The sequence below is a fragment of the Hyperoodon ampullatus genome (assembly GCF_949752795.1).
Source record: "Hyperoodon ampullatus genome assembly, chromosome: 1".
In the NCBI taxonomy this organism is placed as follows: domain Eukaryota; kingdom Metazoa; phylum Chordata; class Mammalia; order Artiodactyla; family Ziphiidae; genus Hyperoodon; species Hyperoodon ampullatus.
The window spans coordinates 45,008,648-45,032,161 of record NC_136914.1 but is presented as its reverse complement, the minus strand read 5'-3'; the positions used below and the strand labels follow the sequence as shown (position 1 = coordinate 45,032,161).

Here is a 23,514-nt window from a genome sequence, read left to right as displayed (position 1 = left end):
TCAAATTTGTATCTCTAGACCTATTTCATAGATAACTCAGAGTTAACATGTAGGAAAAGTTAATGACAACGACAACCATTTTTACTGCACATATTATGTGTCAGTCACTGTTGTAAGTACTTTACACACACTAAATCATACAATCCTCGCAGTAACCTTCTTTGGTAGTATTATTATTATCTTTGTTTTATAAACAAGAATAATGAGAGAGTTTGAGTAATTTGCCCAAGATCATAAAGTAAGCAAGAGGCAGAGAAAGTTTTTGACCCAGTTTGGTTCTAGAGATCTCACTCTTTACTAGACTCTATATATCTCTTTGCCTAAAATCATCTTTCCTCACTCTTCATGTGGAAAGTTAGGAAGCACTCTCCTCTTTTAGGAATAGGCCTACATTTTACCTATTGAGAAAAGCTGTCCTTACTCATCCTATATAGAGCAACTCCTGCCTGCTTGTTCTCTCTTAGCCTCCTATTTATTTCTTTGAAATTATTTATTACAAATTGTAAATCATGCAATTTACTCTTCATTTACTTTTGTCAGATAACATGGATTGTTTTGCTCAATATCCATTCTAATCTCTTTCTGGTGTGCCTTCCTGAACTGCTGAGGTGGGAGGCCTAAAATCTACTTTTGTAAAATTACCTTGCAGCTGGGTTTTTCCATGTGATTTAGTTTCCACCATTTAGAAGCTCTCACAGGGGTAATTAATTTAAAAATAAGTTATGGGGGGCCATAAGGAACAGTTTTGCTCAAACAGATTTTGGCAGAAAAGGCACAGTTCTAGAAGTGGCAGATGTGGCAGAAAATTCAAGATACTGCAGCTCCTGATTGTTGCAGAACCAGCATGGTTCTGGAGCTGTCAACAGTGGTAGAAGCTTCTTGATAATGTAGTTTCCTGATTGTGGTGGAAGTTGCAGCTTTTTGCCAGCTCAGTTCTGCAGTGTGACTTAAGTGTAGAAACTCAATCTGGAGTCTGTTTCTTCAGTCCTCCAAATGATTTTGTGAACTATTTATATTCTTATTAAATCTCTTTGTGCTTAAGCCAGATTTAGTAGACTCTGTTGTCTGCAACTAAGAACCTTGGTCATTATATCTAATAATTTTTGTTTCTGTCTTATCTGCCAGAATATAAGCACTTCAAGAGAAGTTAGCCTTTTATGGTTGATTGCTGAATTCCCACTCCCAAGTCGTGCTTAGCTCATAGTAGGTGTTAATATATTATTACTGAATTTCATGACAAAGATTTAAATATGCTTAATTTCTTCTACAGTTATAGAAACTGCTTTGGAATACCAGCTAAAATACTTCCTGCCAGCCTACCTTCCTCTTTCTCTATGTGTATTATATTTCATTTCAGCTTGGTCCTAGAATATGATGTATCAAGGAGACCAAGATTGCTGAATAGGTATCAGTTACTCACTGTTCCTAAAATATGTCATGGTTTCTCATGAGATTTTGCTCCTATTTGGAATACCCTATCCTCCACTTTTCTACTACATAGACTCCTACTTGTTTTTCAAGGACAAGCCAAATTATTTTCTTGCAGCAGCCTCTCCTGTACTTCCCCCGAGTGATTAATTAATCACACCTTAAACTGTGTTCTTGTAATACATTGTAGATATTTTATTATAGTATTTATAACATTTTAATATTATGTTATTAATGTTATTAATAATAATATTTTATTATTCTGAGTCATTGTGTTACAATTACTAGTGAAATAAAATGTATGGGTGAAGAATATTAAAACAACAAAATGCTTGTGAAAATGTGCTATAAACTCACAAATGTAAGTTATTTTTTCTTTCCATGTGACCAAATAAGGTTTATTCCAATACTGCACTCTCAGGAAATCTAACAACTTAATATTTATTCTTTCTCATTTGAAATCATGTCAAACTCACAGAACAGTACAAGAACAGTACAAAGAACTCTCATGTACCCTTTACCCAGAGACATTACTCAAGTTTTGCCAACTCTCCCAGTAGCGTTCTTTAGGAAAGTGATCCATCCAGGATCATGTGTTGCAACTAGCTTTGTCTAGTCTCTGGGAACATGTCCTCAGCGCTCCCTTGACTCTCATGACCTTAATATTTCAAAAGATCACAGGTCATTTTGTAGAATCCACAGGTTTGTGCTTGTCTGATGTGTCTTCACAATCACATGAAGATTATGTGTATTGGGCAGGAACTACATATTGATAGAACGATGTGTGATGCTGCATCCCCTTGAGGGGCATTTGAAGTTGATTTGCCCCATGCCTGGTAGTTTGCTCACTAGAGTAAGGTGGCATTGCCCAGATGTCTCCACTATAAAGTTTCTCTTTTTCCCTTTGTAATTAATAAGTATTTTTGTGGGAAGATATTTTGACACTAGTAAATATCCTGTCCCATGTCCAACTTTCACTCCCTAGTTTTTTTTTTTTTAACATCTTTATTGGAGTATAATTACTTTACAATGTTGTGTTAGTTTCAGCTGTGTAACAAAATGAATCAGCTATACGTATACATATATCCCCATATCCCATCCCTCTGGTGCTTCCCTCCCACGCTCCCTATCCCACCCCTCTAGGTGGTCACAAAGCACTGAGATAATCTCCCTGTGCTATGCAGCTGCTTCCCACTAGCTATCTATTTTACATTTGGTAGTGTATATATGTCAATGCTACTCTCGCACTTCGTCCCAGCTTAACTTTCCCCCTCCCCATGTCCTCAAGTCCATTCCCTACATCTGCATCTTTATTCCTGTCCTGCCCCTAGGTTAATCAGAACCAATTTTTTTTTTAGATTCCATATATATGTGTTAGCATACAGTATTTTTCTTTCTCTTTCTGACTTACTTCACTCTGTATGACAGACTCTAGGTCCATTCACCTCACTACAAATAACTCAATTTCATTTCTTTTTATGGCTGAGTAATATTCCATTGTATATATGTGCCACAACTTCTTTATCCATTCATCTGTTGATGGACCCTTAGGTTGCTTCCATGTCCTGGCTATTGTAAATAGTGCTGCAATGAATATTGTGGCACATGTCTCTTTCACAAATGTAAGTTATTATCTTTATTTTTACATGCAGAAGCAGAGGAAAGTTATTGCTCAATTTCACTTATTTCTCTTTCCAGGTAGGTAGACCTCCAATTTATTCGATTTATCTTCTTTTTGTGGACTGACTTACACATGACCTGACTTTTGGAAGCCCAAGAAAGTAGGGCCAGGAAGCCTTTGGCATACACATGCTAATCTGTATGGCTGACTTGAAGTGTAGAATCCTCCCTCAGAGTAATTCCTCAGAAAACTAAGAAACAATTCAGTTTGGAGCTAGTTCATTCCTGCATACAAAACATTATAATACTGTGCTCAAACAGATAAACACAAGTGAATCATTTTTACTTTCTTTGCTCCTTTTAAATGATTTATACTCACTTTCAAAATCATGTTGTATTGCAAGTATACCAAAATGACTACTTCTCTGGCCATTTAGAGAATTTTCTTTCATTGCATTTAATATATTAGGTGACTCATATTCAAAAAATAAAAAGGTTTATTATTTCCAATATTTTCAATTTTCTTCTTTAGTGGCTTTTGTTAGCACAGGTTAGAAAACAGGTATTATTTTGTATTTTGAATATTTTATTTGAAATATCTAGCATTTGTAATATTAATACATCTCTCCAATGATTTTTATTTTATTTTGGTTAATAAACAAAAATTTACATCAAAAATAAAATAAAAAATCAAAGAGGTAATATTTACAATATTAAACATAAGTCAGATGTGGAAGCATGCTTTTCCAGATTAAACGTTTACTGAGTTGGCAGAAAAAGACTTTCTTCCTCATTCATCCAAGTTAAGTTTTGTTTAAATGGATTCTAATTTCTTATTCCTTTACCCTTTTCACCATCTTTCTGTTGCTTTGTTTACCAAATAGTGATTTTTCCTTACCACTGCCTTCCACAGTTCTGTACAGCTGCTTCCCAGATGAGCTAAATAGCTCATTTTCATCTTTATACAAGTCTAAACTATGTTTTAATCCTACATGGCTTTCACAGACACAGTGACTGAAATCTCTTTGTGACAGTTCTCATATATACATGTATGCTTTTATTTTCTGCAGGTATTCAAGTAAACTTGCCTATAAAAAAGCACCGAACATCATTATCTGGTTCTGCATCCCTCAAATCTTACGTATTCTTTGAAAACTAGTGGAAACAAGGTCTCAAATTACGAAGAACATAAAGTATGCATTTGAAAATAAAGAAAATGGACCTTTCCAGCAAATTGAGAAAGTTTCTAATTTTGTTCTTTTCTACTAAATGTTGATTAACTAATTTCTACAGAGTATTTCACCCAAATGCCTTTAAAGTGGCTTCAATCAAAATGAGCTGATGAACTAAAGCAATAATTTCCTTTCCTTTCTTTACTGTGTTCATTTTTCTGCACTTTCTTGACAGTTCATCACAGACAAAGGACTTAAGCACCAGCATACTCTCCAACTTAAACAGTAAAATCCCAAGGATCGGACATGCAGGCTTCCATTCAGATGGATGATAATGGATAGAGCTTATGGGGACTAATAAGAAGGATTGTTGGCATTCCCAATGACTTGCCTTTTCATGTTGGACTTGTTTATTGCTTTCCTTATTTGAAGGTAAGGGAGGGAAATGAGAGGTTGAATTCTGGGTTATGACTAAAGACGCTAAACCATTTAAAGTGCCATTATTCCATTTCATTAAATTTTGGCACAGAAGTGCATGCACATGTTACCGGATTGTAAGGTGTGTTCATGAATCAGAATTACACAGCTTGAGGGCTTATCTGGTTCACATTCTTTCTTGAAAAATTATTATATAAAAATAAGTAAAAATCAAATATAAATTTTAATATAAAGTAAAGATCCTGAGAGTTAAAAGAATAAAAATGTTGGTATAGAATTTTTAGATGCATGTCATCAAGTTAATTTCCCTTCTGTTGTGCCTTTACAAATTTATGTGTGATGGAGCATAAATGACTCAGAATATGAATGTGTTAACAAGCCTTTACAATATTTGTGTGTGTGAGAGTTTGAATATATACACTCTATTGCTGTTTCCATAGCTAAATAACATCTAGTTGTGCTAATGTGGGAAAGTCAGGAAATCAAAGAATTATATTAATTGTTCCTGAATTTCAAATGCTCAGGCAAACTGCAGTTGGGTTTGCCTTCTTCAGCTGAGTGTGCCTCGGGCTAGGTGTGAAATCTTTGTATGTTCCTGGATCCCCTTATAGAAATAGACAAAAGTAAGACATAATTGAATCAGGATTTTGATTTCATTCTTCTAATTTGCTCATGAAAACAAATTGAGAAATCATCAAATTGAACTGAATTATCTAATTCTTTTAAAATGAGCAACCTTACTCCTAAAAGTAGGGGTAGGGAAAATAAAAAATAACACACAAGTGTTTCCCTGGTGGCGCAGTGGTTGAGAGTCCGCCTGCCATTACAGGGGACACGGGTTCATGCCCCGGTCTGGGAAGATCCCATATGCTGCAGAGTGGCTGGGCCTGTGAGCCATGGCCACTGAGCCTGCGTGTCCAGAACCTGTGCTCCGCAATGGGAGAGGCCACAGCAGTGAGAGGCTCACGTATCGCAAAATAAATAAATAAATAACACACAGAGTGTTCTCTTTACAACAAAATCTTTAAGATCAGCTTGATTTTTCAAATTGTTATTCTGGTTTTGAAATTTATGTGAAAAATTTTGTAACATTTGAAAATGAAATCATATATTGTTTAAAGAAACTGGTCTCACATTGCTTCATTCAATTTCACAAATTAGTAGAACTGGAATGAATTTAATTTTATAAGTAATTTGGCAGTTCAAATTCTACATTATATAAGCTCTTGTATCCTGACTTACTGCCCTACAAACTCCTTTTATGTAACAAAGTAGAACCAAATGGAAATTTGATAATATAAAGGAAATCATTTCTATACAAAACCCAGAAGGAAATTCAGACACTTTGTACATATCACACTCTATATTCTTCATATTTATGAAAACAGTGAAAGATTATACTAAAATTTAAATTAGTTTTTGAATAAATGAGGCAAGAATGGGCATCCTTGTCTTGTTCCTGATCTTAGAGGAAATGCTTTCAGTTTTTCACCATTGAGAATGATGTTAGCTGTGGGTTTGTCATATGTGGTCTTTATTATGTTCCATCTATGCCCACTTTCTGAAGAATTTTTATCATAAATCAATGTTGAATTTCAACAAAAGCTTTTTCTGCATCTATTGAGATGATCATATGGTTTTTATTCTTCAATTTGTTAAAGCAGTGTATCACATTGATTGATTTGTGGATATTGAAAAATCCTTGCATCACTGGGGTACATCCCACTTGCTCATGGTATATGATACTTTTAATGTATTATCGAAGTCGGTTTGCTGGTCTTTGCTGAGGAGTTTTTCATCTATGTTCATCAGTGATATTGACCTGTAATTTTCTTTTTTGTGTATTATCTTTGTCTGGTTTTGGTATCAGGGTGATGGTGGCCTCATAGAATGATTCTGAAGTATTCCTTCCTCTTTAATTTTTGGAATAGTTTCAGAAGGACAAGTGTCAACTCTTCTCTAAATGGTAGAATTCACCTCTGAAGCCATCTGGCCCTTGACTTTTGCTTGTTGGGAGTTTTTAAATTACTGAATTAATTTCAGTACTGGTAATTGGTCTGTTCATATTTTCTATTTCTTCCTGGTTCAGTCTTGAGAGATTGTACCTTTCTAGGAATTTGTCCATTTCTTCTAGGTTGTCCCTTTTATTGGTGTATAGTTGCTTGTAGTAGTTTCTTATGATCCTTTTTATTTCTATAGTGTTGGTTGTAACTTCTCCTTTTTCATTTCTGATTGTATTGATTTGAGCCCTCTCCCTTTTTTTCTTGATAGTCTGGCTAAATGTTTATCAATTTTGTTTATCTTTTCAAAGAACTAGCTTTTAGTTTCATTGATCTTTTCTACTGTTTTTTAGGTTTCTACTTCATTTATTTCTGCTCTGATCTTTATGATTTCTTTTCTTCTACTAACTTTCTTCTACTAACTTCTACTAACAAACAAAACTTTTGGGTTTTATTTGTTCTTCTTTCTCTAGTTGCTTTAGGCATAACATTAGGTTGTTTGTTTGAGATTTTTCTTGTTTCCTGAGGTAAGATTGTATCACTATAAACTTCCCTCTTAGAACTGCTTCTGCTACATCCCATAGGTTTTGGATCATTGTGTTTTCATTTTCATTTGGCTCTAGGTAAAATTTTATTTCCTCTTTGATTTCTTCAGTGATCCATTGGTTGTTTAGTAGCATATTGTTTAGCCTCCACATTTGTGTTTTATGCAGTTTTATTTTTTCTCTTGTAGTTGATTTCTAGAATCACAGTCTTGTGCTTGGAAAAGATGCTTGATATGATTTAAGTTTTCTTAAATTTACTGAGGGCTGCTTTGTGGTCCAGCATGTGATCTATTCTGGAGCATGTTCTATGTGCACTTGAAAAGAATGTGCATTCTGCTGCTTTTAGATGGAATGCTCTATAAATATTAAGTCCATCTGGTCTAATGTGTCATTTTAAGGCCTATGTTTCCTTATCAATTTTCTGTCTGGATGATCTGTGCATTGATGTATGTGGGGTGTTGAAGTCCCCCACTATTAATGTGTTACTGTCAAGTTCTCCTTTTATATCTGTTAACATTTGCCTTATATATTGAGGTGCTTCTATATTGGCTGCATATATATTTACAATTGTTATATCTTCTTCTGGGATTGATCTTTTGATCAGTATGTAGTGTCCTTCTTTGTCTCTTGTAACAGTCTTTATTTTAAAGTCTATTTTGTCTGATATGAGAATTGCCACTCCAGCTTTCTTTTGATTTCCATTTGCATGGAATACCTTTTTCCAACCCCTCACTTTCAGTCTGTATGTGTCTCTAGATCTGAAGTGAGTTTCTTGTAGGCAGTAAATATACAGGTCTTGTTTTTGTATCCATTCAGCCAGTCTCTGTCTTTTGGTTGGAAATTTAATCCATTTACGTTTAAGGTAATTATCGATATGTACATTCTATGGCCTTTTTGTTAACTGTTTTGGATTTGCTTTTGTGGCTCTTTTCCCCCCCTTTCTTCTTTGTTCTCTTCTCTTGTGATATAATGACTATCTTTAGCGTTATGTTTAGGTTCCTTTTTCTTTTTTGTGTGCATATCTATTACAGATTTTTGTTTTGTGGTTACCATGAGAATTTTGTATAGGAGTCTGTATTTATAAATACTTGTTTTAAGTTGCTGATCTCTTAATTTCAAATGCATTTTAGATACACTGTATTTGTACTCTCCTCTCCCCATGATTACCATTTTTGATTTTATATTTTACATCTAATTGTTTTGAGTATTCCTTAACTGTTTATTGCAGATACAAATGATTTTTGTCTTTTAACCTCCCTATTAGCTTTGTGTGTAGATGATTTCCTACCTTTATTGTATGTTTGGCTTTACAAGTGACCTTTTCCATTTTGTAACTTTCTTGTGTATAGTTGTGGCTTTTTCTTTTCTGCCTAGAGAAGATCATTTAGCATTTGTTGGAAAGCTAGTTTGGTGGTGCTGAATTCTTTTAGCTTTTGCTTGTTTGTAAAGCTTTTGATTTCTCCATCAAATCTGAATGAGAGCCTTGCTGGGTAGAGTATCCTTGGTTGTAGATTTTTCTCTTTCATCACTTTAAGTATATATGATAAGTATATCATGCAACTCCCTTCTGGCCTGCAGAGTTTCTACTGAAAATTAGCTGATAGCCTTATGGAAGTTCCCTTATATGTTATTTGTTGCTTTTCACTTGTTGTTTTTAGTATTCTCTCTTTATCTTTAATTTTTGTCATTTTGATTACAATGTGTCATGGTGTATTCCTCTGTGGGTTAATCCTGTAGGAGAATCTCTGTGCTTCTTGATTTGGGTGACTGTTTCCTTCCCCAGATTAGGGAAGTTTTCAGCTATTGTCTCTTCAAATATTTTCTCAAGCTATTTCTCTCTTCTCCTTCTAGGACTCCTGTAATGTGAATATTAGCATGCTTGATGTTGTCCTACAGGTTTCTTAAACTGTCCTAATTTCTTTTCATTCTTTTTGCTTTTTTTCTGTTTGACAGCAGTGATTTCCATTACTCTGTCTTCCAGCTCACTGATCCATTCTTCTGCCTCATTTAGTCTACTATTGTTTCCTTCTAGTGTATTTTTCATTTCAGTTACTGTATTCTTTAATTCTGTTTGGTTGTTCTTTATATTTTCTAATTCTTTGTTAAAAACTTCTAATTTCTCACTCTATGCAACCATTCTTGCCACTTTTATTCAACACAGTTTTGTAAGTCCTAGCCACAACAATCAGAGAAGAAAGAGAAATAAAAAGAATCCAAATTGGAAAAGAAGAAGTAAAATTGTCACTGTTTGCTATGCAGATCCAGCTTTTCCTCAGGCAGCCCTGATGTCTGGCATTGACAGGGGGAAGTAGAGGCATCCTCTAGACCAGTGGTTCTTAAAGTGTGGTGCCTGGACTAGCAGCATCGGCATCACTTGAGTATTTATTAGTAATACAATTTCTCAGGTCCTACTTTAGTTTTACTAAGTTAAAAGCTCTGGGATTAGTGTCCAGAAATCTGTTTTTAACAAGTCTTCTATATGATTCATGTGTATGCTGAAGTTTAAGGACCCATGATTAGACCAACTTTAACAGAAAACCCAGTGTATGGAATTACTGGACTACCACTGAGAAAGTTCACATTTTAGATCCAATAGCCTCTGTTTTCTCTGCTTCTATCTTTACTCTCTCCATAGTTTCCTCTTAATTCTATAGACAGCATGATCATGTAAAAATTTAATTCACATCACTTCTATTACATTTACCCTTTTGTGCTTAAGCAAGCCATTAATCCTCTTCTCACTTGTGAGATTTACACTTAAGCATCCTTAGATATTTAGATTTTCAATCATCACCAGATTGATAGTGTTCCTCAAGTTATGAATGTTGGACTTTTGAACAGAATCTACCCAGAATGTATTGATTTACATGTATTCAAAGAATAGGAACTCATCTTGCCTACTGCTCCAGAGAGCAAGATGTGTCCCCTGAAGCATATTACCTTCCTTTTTTGATTCCATGATGGTCACAGATATGTTATCTGAAGGAAGATTATCATGGTGTGTCCCTACTTATTTAATTAACCCAAATGGAATGGTCACCATATATGTGAGGCAGGGAACTTGCAAGAGGGTGGAGACATTATTTGTTGTCACAGAGTTTCTTCTTGTTACATAAAACAAAATTAATTTTTCAAAAGAAATAATGGGTTTGGCATTTTGTGAGTTGACCTAGGAAATGGACTAATAGTTTCTCTAGGAAAATGGTTCTGAGTTCCATAAACAAGTGTAGTTTTGGGGCACAGTTTATCTACATATTGGAAATTGTTTATGATTTATGACAGCTCTACAGTATAACTTTATTTGAGTTCTGTTATAAAAATGCTGTCTTTTATTTTGATTTAGAAAATTAAATGAAAAAACTCTGGATATCAAGGTTAATTTGCTACTAAGAGTCTTTCTTTTAAAAAACATAGATTTTAAATAGGAAATAAACAAATACATAAATGTTAGTTCATACTAGTTTAGCTACTATAAAATTTTCCCAAGGAAAATAAAATGTAGCTTTTCAGAAGAAATATTGAACAATTCTTCTTTAACTAAGGGGTCAAATTGAGCATCATTAACTATAAGACAACTTGACATTAAGCACCTTCTGATATTATGCAATACATAGTTGTCACCAATAGAGAATTCTTACTGAAAAAATATTTACACAATACAATCAAGCTTTTAGACTTATCTCCCAGTTTAAAGAAAATACAGATATGAGAGAAGCAAATCAAATAATACTCCAAGGAAACAATCAGACAAATCCAGAATACAGGACAATGTAAAAGGCAGCTGGCCTTATCTCTTAAAAAAACAATGTCGCAACCAAGAAAAAAATACCTTGTTGGAAAGTAGGGGAGAAGGTGCTATCTTAGAATAAAAGAGAGTCAAAATACATAAGCAATGCAATTTTTGTACACTGTTTGGATGATGGTTCACAAAACCAGCTACAAAACACTTTTTGGAACAATTAGGAAAATTTGAATATGAGCTGGATATTAGATAATAATAGGAAATAATTATTAATTTTCTTATATATGATAATGGTAATATTATATAGGAGAATGTTCTTATTCTTAGGACATGAATGGTGAAACATTTAGGGGTAAAATCTGCAAGCTACTTTAAAATGGTACACACATAGATACACACACACCAACATACTAAAGAGAGTTAAAGCACATTTGGAAAAATGTTAACAGTTGTTCAGTGTAGGTTGTGAGTATATTGGTATTTATTGTACTTTTATTCAAACTTTTCAAAAAAATTTTAAATTTTATAATAAAAGTTGGAAGAGTTGTACAGTTTGAATGTACTTAATGCCACTGGACAGTACTCTTAAAAATGGTTAAAATGGTAAATTTTATGCTATGTATATTTTACCAAATTGTTTTAAATGCTGGAAAAAATCTTGTGTAAAGAATAATACTGTCACAACCACAGTAAATGTTGTCATTGAACTAGAGGTTGTCTCAGATCTCTAATTATTCACTTAAGGTTTACCCAGAGACATAATCTTCAGGGAAACACATTCTAGACAACTAAAGATACTACCAGATAATTGTTCTGGGATTCTGACTTTTTTTAAGGCAATGAACCAAACAGCCTAGATAGAATTCTACCATAGAATAATGTAGACAGATATTTCAGTAGGAATTCGGTAGGAACTATTCTAGTATATTTGGGTTTTATAGACCAACAGAAGGAGGTCCATCTTTCAGATCTCTCTTCTCCATCCTTGAGTCTTCCATGAGAGATAGTAGTTAATGTTTACCTTTGGATAAGGAAAAACTAAAATGAGTTAAGTATTAGAAAATTAAATTTATTTGTAAAAGAATTCCATGTAAATATTACAAAAATTATGTGAACCACAGTTCAGAGGATATGAATAGATTCTAAAAGTATCCTGGAACGTAACTGAGGTTCAACAAGTCAGGACCAGTTTTTTCCCTAAAGATTTTTAGGCTGAAGCCATAATTAAAGGCCACTTTTAATCCTGTCCTGAGCTCTTCCACACACAAAGCTGTGGGACACTATAATTCTTACTCATAGTGACTGAAAATAAAAGCCTGGTCAAGTACAAAGAGTTGTTTTCTGCCAAGCTCAATGAAAGGAGGAAGTGGTAAGGGTGGGTACAGGATGGCTAAAATTCCCCAGTCTTAACCATGGATAGCAGGATTGCTTAAAGTTCTGAAAAACAACCCCAAATTAGGTCTTGTCAAGTCAGATACACATCTGCAAAAGAAATATATGACCTGACAATGACTAGGATATGGATATGAGACCAAAGGGGAAAATATCTTTTCATGACAAAGTCCTAAAGTAGAATCATGTAGCATCGATTAAAAAAAATCATGGCATCTGGGGTTCCACAGATCTCTATTTGGTCCTGGATTGTGAGTGCAACTATCTATGTGTAACTTTGGTTAAGTCAATTAACACCACTATGATGCATGTTCTTTGCTGTTAAAATGTGAAAAATATTCCTAACCCATAAAGTTGTTGTAAAGAGTAAGTGAAATGATGTATATAAATTATTTAGCACAGTGCCTTGTGCATGGTAAGCTCTCAGTTAATTTTTATCAGCATCATAACCATCTCAGGCTTTGAGTCAGACCAGTCACAGTGGTATGGAACAACCTGAGAGAGCCCAAGGGCTGAAGTTAAACCTACCCAGAGGGGTCGAGCAAAGGAGTTCAAGACTGGGCTAATGGCAAATATGACTTTAAAAACCTAAGGTGGGAATTTAGACTGGAAGTAACCAACTCAAATGCCTAGAAGAATTTGATAGGTGTTATCTGAATGAGTGACTCAAGGATGACAGTGCAGTTACCAATAAGTATGAGTGGGCAATTCTCTGTTAATCTGATGAGAACATACCCCATCTCACGGATCAGCTTCTATTTAATTCAATATCATGGCTGGAATGAGAGAATGTAAGTTCAGTGTGGGAAGACCTTATTAGTTTTTAGGAGACTCTGCAACTCAAAGATATTTTATGTGACATTTCCTGTTTCTAGAACATTGACATTGACACAACTTTTAAATATATTGTGCAGGCCAAATAAAACATGTCTGCAGCCAGACACTATTAAATAGTGATCTCTGGTTTATGACTTCTCATATCACACCTACCTAAGATAAGTATTGGCCCTAAAGATCAGGATGGGAGTAAACCTCTGGGTTGGGGACCAGCAGACCAGAACAGTGCTGTGTGTGTGTGTGTGTGTGTGTGTGTGTGTGTATGTGTGTGTGTATAATGTGAGCCATAAACATGAGCCATATATGTCATTTTGAATTTCCTAGTAGCCACACTAAAAACAAGTAAGAAGAAATAGGTGAAAATAATTTTAATAATATATCTCATTTAACTCAATATATCTAGCATATTATTATTTTAACACACAGTGAATGTAAATTTATTAATAACATATTTTATATTTTTATGATGTCTTCAAAATCAGGTGTGTATTTTGCACTTACAGCACATCTTAATTCAGGGTTAGTTACACTGAAAGTACTCAATAGCCATATATGGCTAGTGGCGACCCTACTGGACAGCACAGGTCTAGAGTATGCTTCTCAAACTTTAATATGCATATTTAAATTTGGGGTATCATGTTAAAATGCAATTTCTGCTTCACTGGTTGGGATAGAGCCTGAGATCCTTCACTTCTTACAGGCTCTCAGGTGGTGTCAGTGCTCCTGGTCCATGGACCACGTTTTGAATATCTAGGAGCTAGATGGTTATGGCAAATCTCCTTCAATCAGCACTTTCGCCCCCAAAGCACTCCCTTCTCTTTCAAATTTAGCAAATATCTGTTGAAGAGACTAAATTGATATTCTAATGTTTGGTCACCATTTTTAGATGTGGAATAATATTAATAACTTTAAAATAGGCAATATTTTATATACCACTTGTAGAAGCACTGAGTCATTTACTCTTTTTTTTTTTAACTTCAGAACCTGCCAATATGTTACCAGATGTTTTCATGAGAATGCATTTAAGCACAGGATAAGTGCAACTTTATAGTTCTAACTTCAGAGATTTGGCACATTCGACGTTTTAATAAAACAGACAATGGGACGGCAAGGGAAATTTGACAATAATACCTCTCTAAGCTTTAGTATTTAGGGGCAATCCTTGGTCAAGGGTATGAATATTTCATGGACTCTCCAAAGAGAAATTTTTCATTTCCTCCTGACCATTCTGTTTGAGGGATGGGTAGAGCTCAACAGGCAGACCTTAGATCTTTGTTCAACAATACATAAATACAGAAATTTAAGCAGCTAAATGTGGGGCAGAATGTAACTCAAGGATTCTACATAGTGCAAATGTCCTCAAGATACAAACACTTTTAAACCTAGAAGAGTGTTTTGGAAGTAAGTAGTGAATTCCTAAGAACTTGTTCTTACTTATCACTGTTTCACTTGTGAACTTTAGCAAGTGAGTTATCCTCTTTTATCCTCCCTTGGATGTTAAGAATAATGCTTGTTGAACCTATTTCACAAAGTTGTTCTAGGGAAGTGTAAAGGAACTTGGTAAACAGTAACATGCTATTTGCTTATAGTTTATTCACAATCATGCCCAAATGAAGGTACTGAATTGTAAACACATGGTCAAGATGAAGTCTGAATTGACAAGATGATCAAGTTCTCAGCCCTTTCTACTGCTGCACTTCGTAACAGTTGCAGCTGTCTGCTCATATTTATGCTTTCCGCAGTAAAAATGCAAGGCAGGATTCTAATAACAGAACTACTGTCTCTTCCTACACAGAATAAAACAGCATGTCAAAAAATAAGTAAATAGAAAGGGACATTTTGAAAGCTTTAAAAAGTCTTTGTTTTAGTTCTGAATCAAACTAAGTGTGGAATTATGGATACCAAAGATATTTTTTTCCTCTAGTAACAACTGTTTAAGTCATTTAATGGCATGAAATCTCTTGAGTGAAAATTCTGAAGTATGATTCTGATGGATGGCTTAAATTAAACTCAACATGGTAAAATTTTACAGTGGGGTCTTCGTAATAGAGCTAATTTTGTTTGAAAGCTCAGAAATTATCTGGCACCGAGGAGGAAAAAAAACCCAAAATGACAAAACTCTTTAATTGAGAAAATTATAAAATATTATTAAAAGACATTAAAGAGGGTATAAGTAAATGTAAATAAATAAATGGAAGACTTAATACCATAAAGATGTCAATCAGTGGTACATTGGTCATAACTTGAAAACAATTCCAATCAAAATTACACCATTTTTTGTGTGTGAATATTTGAAGTTGACTAAAATTTATATGAGAGAGTAAAGGACAAGCATAGACTAGATACTCTTGAAAAAGAAAAACCAGATGGAGGAATTGCCTTTCTTTATATCAAGAATTATTATGAACATATAACAAATGAGTAAGATTTTATTATTTTAAGGAGAGACCAATAAAACAAAAGAGTGAGCCCAGAAACAACCCAGCACATACAGAACTCAAATTTTGACACAAATGGTGTTGCAGATGTGGGAGAAGGGATAGTGGACTTTTCAATAAATGTTGCTAGGACATATTATTAGTCATATGGAGGAGAAAAACAAAAAGTGCATCCTTACCTAACCACCATATACAGTCTTAAATTCGGGTAGGTTAAAGATATAAAATAAAAAGCAAAACTACAGTACTTTATAGGACAATATCTTTACGACTTCCAGAAAGGTAGGAATTTGTTAAACAAAACACAAAAAATGCAAACCTTTGAGGAAAAGATTAATAACATGAACTACTCTATCAAAACTTCTGACTTCTGACCATCAAAAGTCCATGTAAAGGAAGTGAAAGGAGAATTACATACTGGAAAATTATATTTTTCAATATGTATAAAAGGCAAAGGATTAATCAATATTCAAAAAAATAAAAGGAACTCCTACAATTTATAAGAAAAGGAAGAATAAACAACCAATAGAAAAAATGAAGAAAAGTCTTAATAGATACTTCAAAGAAAGGAAATCTGAACAACCAATAAAAGATGCTCAATCTGACTAGTAATCACAAAAGTAAAAATTAAGACCACCATGAGAGATCATTTATAACTTAGCACAGTGGAAAAAAAAGTTTGTAGATGTCATGTGTTGGTAAGGATGAGGGCTAATGAGAGCACTTATATAGTATTTTTGGTGGATATAAAATAGCGTAACCACTTTGAAAACAATTTGGCACTATCTGTATACTCTTGTGCTTTCAGCTTTGCATTTTTTCATAAACTAAGGAAAATAATAAAACATTTACTTTGTCTTTCTGCATGAATTGAATTCTATTTCAGGGCAATCAAATAAACAATGAGGAAAAGTTATTCTCTGTGGAAGAATTCTAGCTAAAAAATGCAGAATGAATGATAGAATTAGAAAATCACAATTATACAAACCTTTGTAAAAACATTTAGGTAGCCTTCATTATTGTATGCTAAAACCACTGGGTGAAATTTGATGGGAACTTTATAATAGAGTCATCAGACTGACACCACCTGAACCCACTGATCAAACTCACAGAGTTTCAAATTTAAATAAACTTACCTAAAAAAAATTGAAACTGAATTTCATCAAGCCATTTGACAGGAAATAGGAGGATAGAGGGAGTATGTAACAAACAACAGCATGAGCACGATCAGTCACATTTAGAATATGACATTGCTTAGGACAAATGACCTAGTTTCTCCAACAAATCACAGCATAAAAGATAAAAAGAAGGAAGGGGGCTTTTATAAAGTAAAAGAATAACACAATATTGTTTGGATTTTGATTTGGTCAAACCAGCTATGGAAAGATAACTTTAAGATAGTCAATGAAGTATGAATAAGGACTAAGTAGGTATTAGATGATATTAAGGAATTATTTTGTTAGGTATAATGTCATGATGGTTTCATTTAAAATGTTATCACATGAAGATTCATACTGAAGTGTTTACAAGTGAAATGACATATTTTATATTTGCTTTAATATAAACAAAGCTTTTAAGATAACAGAATCTAGTATTTTTAGTAAATCATTAGTTATAGAGGTGGTGGTGATGGAGAGGAAGAGGTCTAGGATAACATTTGGATTTTGCCTTGGGTTACCAGGGTGGTACTATTTGCCAAGAAAGGGGACACAGAAGCAACAGTAGGTTTCACAGATAAAAATGATTTTAATTTTGAAAATAAGTTTTAGATGCTAGTGGGATACTCAGAAGGTTCTCAAGTGAGTGATAATTGAGTCTTAAATAAAGAAGAGATCTGTGCTAGGGTTATAGTTTCAAAGACAACACCACTCCAGAAAAGTGATCAAATCACTCAAGAGAATGCATATGGTAAGAAAAGAAGTCCAAGGATGAACTCTGGTGATTATCAACATGCATGAAATAAACAAGGGGAGAGTTCAATGAGAGATTCTGATATAAAATGTTAGAATATTTGAATAGTTTTGAGAAGAAAGAATTAATCAGCATAAGGATTAATCAACAGTAATTAAATAATGTAGAGAAGTTAAATAAGATGAGAAATAAAAATAGTGCATAAGATTTTGAAACTGGCAGTCACTGTTGATTTTAGCAGGAGTTGTTTCATTTGAATAATGGTGGCAGAGGGCTAATTACAATGGGTTAGCACCTACATGAGAAGTGAGAGTTGGAGACACTTGTTCTTTTGAGGAGCTTAGCTGGAAATTGTAAGAGAGGTAGAGGATTTCTTTTCTTTAATATAGAAATGGTTCCAGCATGTTTAGAGACAAGATAAAAGAGCCAGTTGGGAGAGTCAGTTTGAGAATGTATATATATAAAAAAGAGAACAATAGATGAAGTATGGTTTCAGTGAAAAGAAGGGTGAAAAGGATAAAAAAAACAAGTAGAATAAATTAGCTCTAACCAAGTCAAGGAGTCCTTTTCTCTCTGAATCTGGAAAAATGTGGTGAGAGTAGATGCATGTATAAAGGAATATATCACTTAATAAAAATGAACTACTAATTTTTTTTCCAGAAAAAAACTGTTTCAAAAAGTAGAGAGTGCAGCCACTTATTTTATTTCAGAAATGTCACCAGAAAAGCCTGAGTCACTCTGAGGGCATATACTCCCTCGTGGTCTTTGGGGAAGCCTAAGCCTTGCTGTGTTGGGGGAATGTGGACAAGTGTGCAGCAAATTGGGCCTCTGAGAGGTGGGCTGAGGGAAGGAGGGCATGTGGTGTTCTAAGAGTGAGGGGCGGATGTGTTCTGAACATGGATGGTGGGCCCAGGGGCCAGTAGCAGCCAGAATGGAATTGTGATTGGGAATAATCAGAAGAGCACTCTGAGGGGGGCGCCAGCTAGTGAGGAAGCTGATTTTGGTTGACAGAGAGACAGACAGATCAGGTGTTGGCTTCTATGTTTAGACTCAACGTTCTCCATGAAATGTGAGGCAAATATGGACAGGAGTCAGGGTCAGCAGTTGAGAACAATGGTTTTGAGAGAGTGGTGCAGCTTCAGAATACTTTGGGGGGAGAATGGTGAAACTACGAATTGAGAAACAGCAAATAAATGGGTGGCTGAGGGCCAAAAAGGGGCTGGCTGAGTTTGGAGACCATAAATTATTGGTAGCAGCCATCCACACCTTTGTGAAATTTCTTAAAATTTCCTTCTGCTTTACCAGGGGTCAAGCTAACGGTGCAAGCAAGAGGATAATTGAGTCAATCTGCTTTTGAGGGTTATCAGAACAGATACAACCAAAGCACAAAAAGACATGGGCAGCTGGGATTATTGCAGGAGACAAGTTAAATGATTTTGCTATGCATCTAGGTTGGATAGGAAAAGGGGTATGTCCATGAAATGGTGATGGGTTATGAAGTCTTTAGATAATAGCAAGAAGGATGGACACAAGAGGGCAGGAATGTCAGAGGAATAGTGTTGTTAAAAGAGTCAAATAATCTGCTGTACAGTGAAGTGGAGTTCCCTGTGCTATACAGCAGGTTCTCATTAATATCCCAATTTAAAAAAGTGTTAAATAATCTGGATACAGCAGTGGAGAGTTAAAGCAGAATGCTGCTACTACTTTTGTGTTCTATGGTAAGTGAGAGTTGTAGAATAAAAAGTTTAGCTTGAGAGCTATTCAGGAGGTGGTAGAAGGATCGAGATCTACAAATAGGTTGACTTTATAGAGTAGATCCTATGTGGTGGGATAAGGGTTACAGAGGAAAGGATGGGGTCAATAGTAAAAAGAATCATGAGAAGAAGAAATCCCCATATAGGCCAGTGGTGAAAGTAAATGAGGGTGAGCTACTCAGAGGCCTGGATTTTGGTTGGTGACCAAAAAAAAAAAAAAAAAAAAAGTGGGAGGAGAATGTGTTCCATGGACTGTTCTTGAGGCTTCTAGACAGATGAAGTCCCAAGTGGTGCAAGAGCCATGTGAGAGTGGCAAATTTTAGTCTCTACTTATCATTTAAAAGGAATGTCACTGAGACTTTACTTATCTCATCTCTGAAGAGTTCCCTTCCTCAGGCTGTTAATGGAAAATATGCATCTATATTCATTCCCCGTTTTAAAATGTATTTACTTTTTATTCAAACCACTCTTACCACATTCCTGTTATATATACATTAGCATTCCAGAAAATAAAATAAAAATCCTTATCTTTACCTCTGAGAAGCTTGTTCTCTTATCGAAGTTGTGAAAAATATGCACAACTTACCTCATATCTGTGGGTCTTGGAAGAAGTCTTTTTTTTCCACTAAAGTAGACTTCAAAATCTTCAATCTTTAGCCTGTGGGCATAGTCAATGTATCCTGACACCTCCTGCCCATGAGAATTTCTGTCACGAATAAAGATCACGGACTAGTACATAGAAAAATAGAGAATGGAGAGAGTAAATGAACAAAACTCATTTCAGTAAATTTTACATGATAATAAAATCTACAGTTATTGAGTGATACCTGTGTCATATCCTATTCTAAGTGCTTTATGCTTCATACTTACCATGATCCTATGGAGTAGGTATTATTATTTTCTCCTGGCAGTGAAGAACTTTATGAAAAGTTAACTGAACATGCATACAATGTTTATATATAGCAGTTGTATATAACAATATCAATAAATAACTCATAGAAGTCTTCCTAAGGACAGACATTATTTTCAGTATTTGAAATACATTATTTACTTTTTTCCCAGTCCCATTGTCTTCTCTTTGTCATTATTTTAAAGTACATATTTCTCCTTTGTATCAATTCCTTCACAAATATCTTTGAGCAGCTACTACATGTGAGACACTGTTGAATGTTCCAAGGATACGGTGATAAGCAAGACAGTAAAGGTCCTGATCTCTTGGAACTTATATTTAGGTAAGCAGGGACAGACAATAGACATGAAAAGAAAACAATACTTACAGTGAGGGATAAGTGTTATAAAGCAAATAAAGAAGATGGTTGGCTAGAGGAGTTGGTGGTGGTGAAGGATGCTCTAGGTAGAGTAATCAGAAAAGACCTTGAGGAGGTCTTTAAGCCAAGACTTAAAGGCTAAGAAGAGGTAAGCCTTGTAAAGATCTAGAATAGGAGCCTATCAGGAAAAGGGAACAGCTGGTAGAAAGGCCCTAAAGTGGAAACAAGGTAATGCAAATAGAAGAATTGTAGTCTTTTCCTGCTTAAGCCAATAGACATTGATCTCAAGTTCTAGGAGGAAAAAAAGAAAAAGAAAAAAGCCCTAAGTGTAATTGGAAAAGCTTGTAATGTATTCATTTCTAAATCTAAATCAAAATGAAGAATTTCATGGAGCAGTTCTATATTTGGAAGAACCTGCAAACAAGCCTTCCTGTTCCTCTTGAGCAATTACTGGATTGTTACTTGTTGGGTCTTTGTGTAGTCAATTATAGGGAGCACTAACACAGGTCACCTTAGATAGCAGAGTTTCCAAAAGGATGAAGTTAGAAAATTGAAATAATTCTTTTCCCTGCTACACCTATGAAAACAGGTTGCTAACAATATGCCAATGGAAAAATGGAGGAACAGAGACACAACTTACAATTATTTGTTATTCTGCTGATGCTTCATCTTCCAGCTTACTATGGAACAACACTGGGTGCTGAGAAGACTGTGCTAAGAAGAATCTTGAGGCACTTTCTTAGTTCAAGGGGAGGGAGGGTTGTGATGGATTAGTGATGTTTCCCATAGATATGCCTGGATGGACTAATATTCATTGTTATTCCTGTGCCCAATTGTGTATAAACTCAATCCATAGTCCTTCTCATTTCCCCCATGTAACTCCCAGTTAAATTTATATGGATTTCTCCATGCTTTTGGTCACCTAGTTTTTAGTTTATACAACACAAAATTTAAGTGGATAATAACTTACACTTCTTGAGATTCTCACACAAATAAACCAATAACTAACTTTGCTGTGCCTACTTAAACAAGGCCATGAGCTATACATATTTCATATGTAATACAAAAGGTGCTTGTAATCTTTATTCAATCAAGGCTGCTCCTGATGTAAGGCAAATCATGCAGGGACAGAGAGGGGGAAAAAGATCCAAAATAAGTCCTTTACTTTCAAATGGAATTCTATTAACAGAAAAGAAAGCTCCTCTGTCTCTCTCTGTCTCTGTTTTTGTCTCTCTCTCTTTAAATGAGAGATGGACCAGCCTTATTCTTCCAGCAGAATAGCATACCAGATATTGTAACTGATCTTCCTGCTGAAAACAAATACGAAATTTGGATAAAATCTAAAAAATAACTTGTAACATGCATTGATACACTGGCAAGAAAATGATGAATACTCAGAGTCCAAAAAATAAATGAAATCAGGACCCCAGAGAGGAAAGCAGAACCCTAAAGTCATCCTTGTCTTGCAGGTATTTGCCCAACTTTAGAGAATCTCAGAAAAGATTTCATTATTATGTCAGGTGGGGGTGACAGGAAACAAAATCCAGTCTTTCAGATAGAGAGACTAACAGGACCTATTGCAGCAACATAAAGCCGAGAAACAAAAAAAAGGATGAAAAAATATCTCCACTGTGTTCAGAGAAAAGAAGACTCATTCCGGAGTTACGTCCAGAGAAAACACTTTTACGATGAACAATATATACATTTTTTAGACCAAATAAATAACTAATTAAATAAGAGACTTGGCTAACAACAGCCTCTTGTTCAAAGAAATTCTGCCGAATGTACTTCAGGCAAAAGCATGTGACTCCAGCTGGCAAGTTAGAGATAAAGAGTAGAATAATAAGAAAAAATAGAATAGATAAGGAATAGAATCAAATATTATAAATATATAGGTAAATATAAACAAATGTTGACTGTGTTAAATAATAACAGTATCTTCTGTAATAAAAATAACAGTATGCCTAAAAATTTTTATATAAATGTATGTTTGGAGAAAGTTGTCAGAGTTAAAGTTGGAGTGTCTAAATTTTTTTAGAATGAGGGCAGCTATACAGATTAATTTTAGAATTTGCTAAATATGTATGTATAAATTTGGGTCACAACAGGAGATAGTGTATATCATCTTTAAATTATTAGAGGATAAAACAAAGTGAGGAAAAAAACAATCAATCAATGAAACAGAAGGCAAGAAGGAAGAGGAAAAATTTGGAAGAGTCAGGACAAGTAAAATACACAAAAGTAATGACAGTATTATGGGCTGTATTGTGTTCCCTCAGAATCCATATGTTGAAACCTAACCCTGAGTACCTCATAGAATGTTTTAGACAAAGGACCTTTAAAGAGTTAATTAAGTAAAAATGAGCCCATTAGGGTAGGCCCTAATGCAATCTGACTTTATAAGAAGAGGAAATTTGGACACACAGAGAGACATTGGGGGGTTGTGTGCATGGAGAAAAGACCATGTGAAGACACAGTGAGAGGAACCATCTTCAAGCAAGGAGAAAGGCCTCAGAAGAAACCAAATCTGCCAACACCTTGATCTGTTTTGGACTTCTAGACTTGAGAACTATGAGAAAATAAATTTCTGTTATTTAAGCTACCCAGTCTATGGTATTTTGTTATGGCAGCTCTAGCAAATTAATGCAATAACAATAAATTAAAATAATTAATTACAATAAATGTAAGTGGCCAAATGTTTAAGTTAAAAGACAAAGATTATTAGAGTGAATACAAAAATATGAAGTAAAATATAAGGTTGAAAATTAAATAATCAAAGAATACACGTAAGATAGTTTCTATCCAAAAGAGAACTGGTATTGGCATATTAATATTAGGCAAAATGGACTTTAAGGCAAAACTCATTACTGGAGATGGAGAGTCACTAGATAATGATGAAATATTCCATTTACAGAAAGATATAATAATTCTAAACTTGAATGAACCTTTGAAAACATAGCCTTAAAATA

The 23,514-nt window shown here is 34.6% G+C and overlaps 1 protein-coding gene across 2 annotated transcripts in view; it reads right to left on the bottom strand.

Annotated features, from left to right (window-relative positions):
• Nucleotides 1-23,514, bottom strand: part of CFAP299 (cilia and flagella associated protein 299) — a gene marked incomplete at both ends in the record, with an annotated part of 622,955 nt that overhangs the window by 78,762 nt on the left and 520,679 nt on the right. For both annotated transcript variants that reach the window (XM_079705346.1, XM_079705347.1), the window contains one exon: nucleotides 19,864-20,006. In XM_079705346.1, the coding sequence (XP_079561472.1) occupies nucleotides 19,864-20,006 (143 nt within the window). The remainder of the gene's footprint in view (nucleotides 1-19,863; nucleotides 20,007-23,514) is intronic.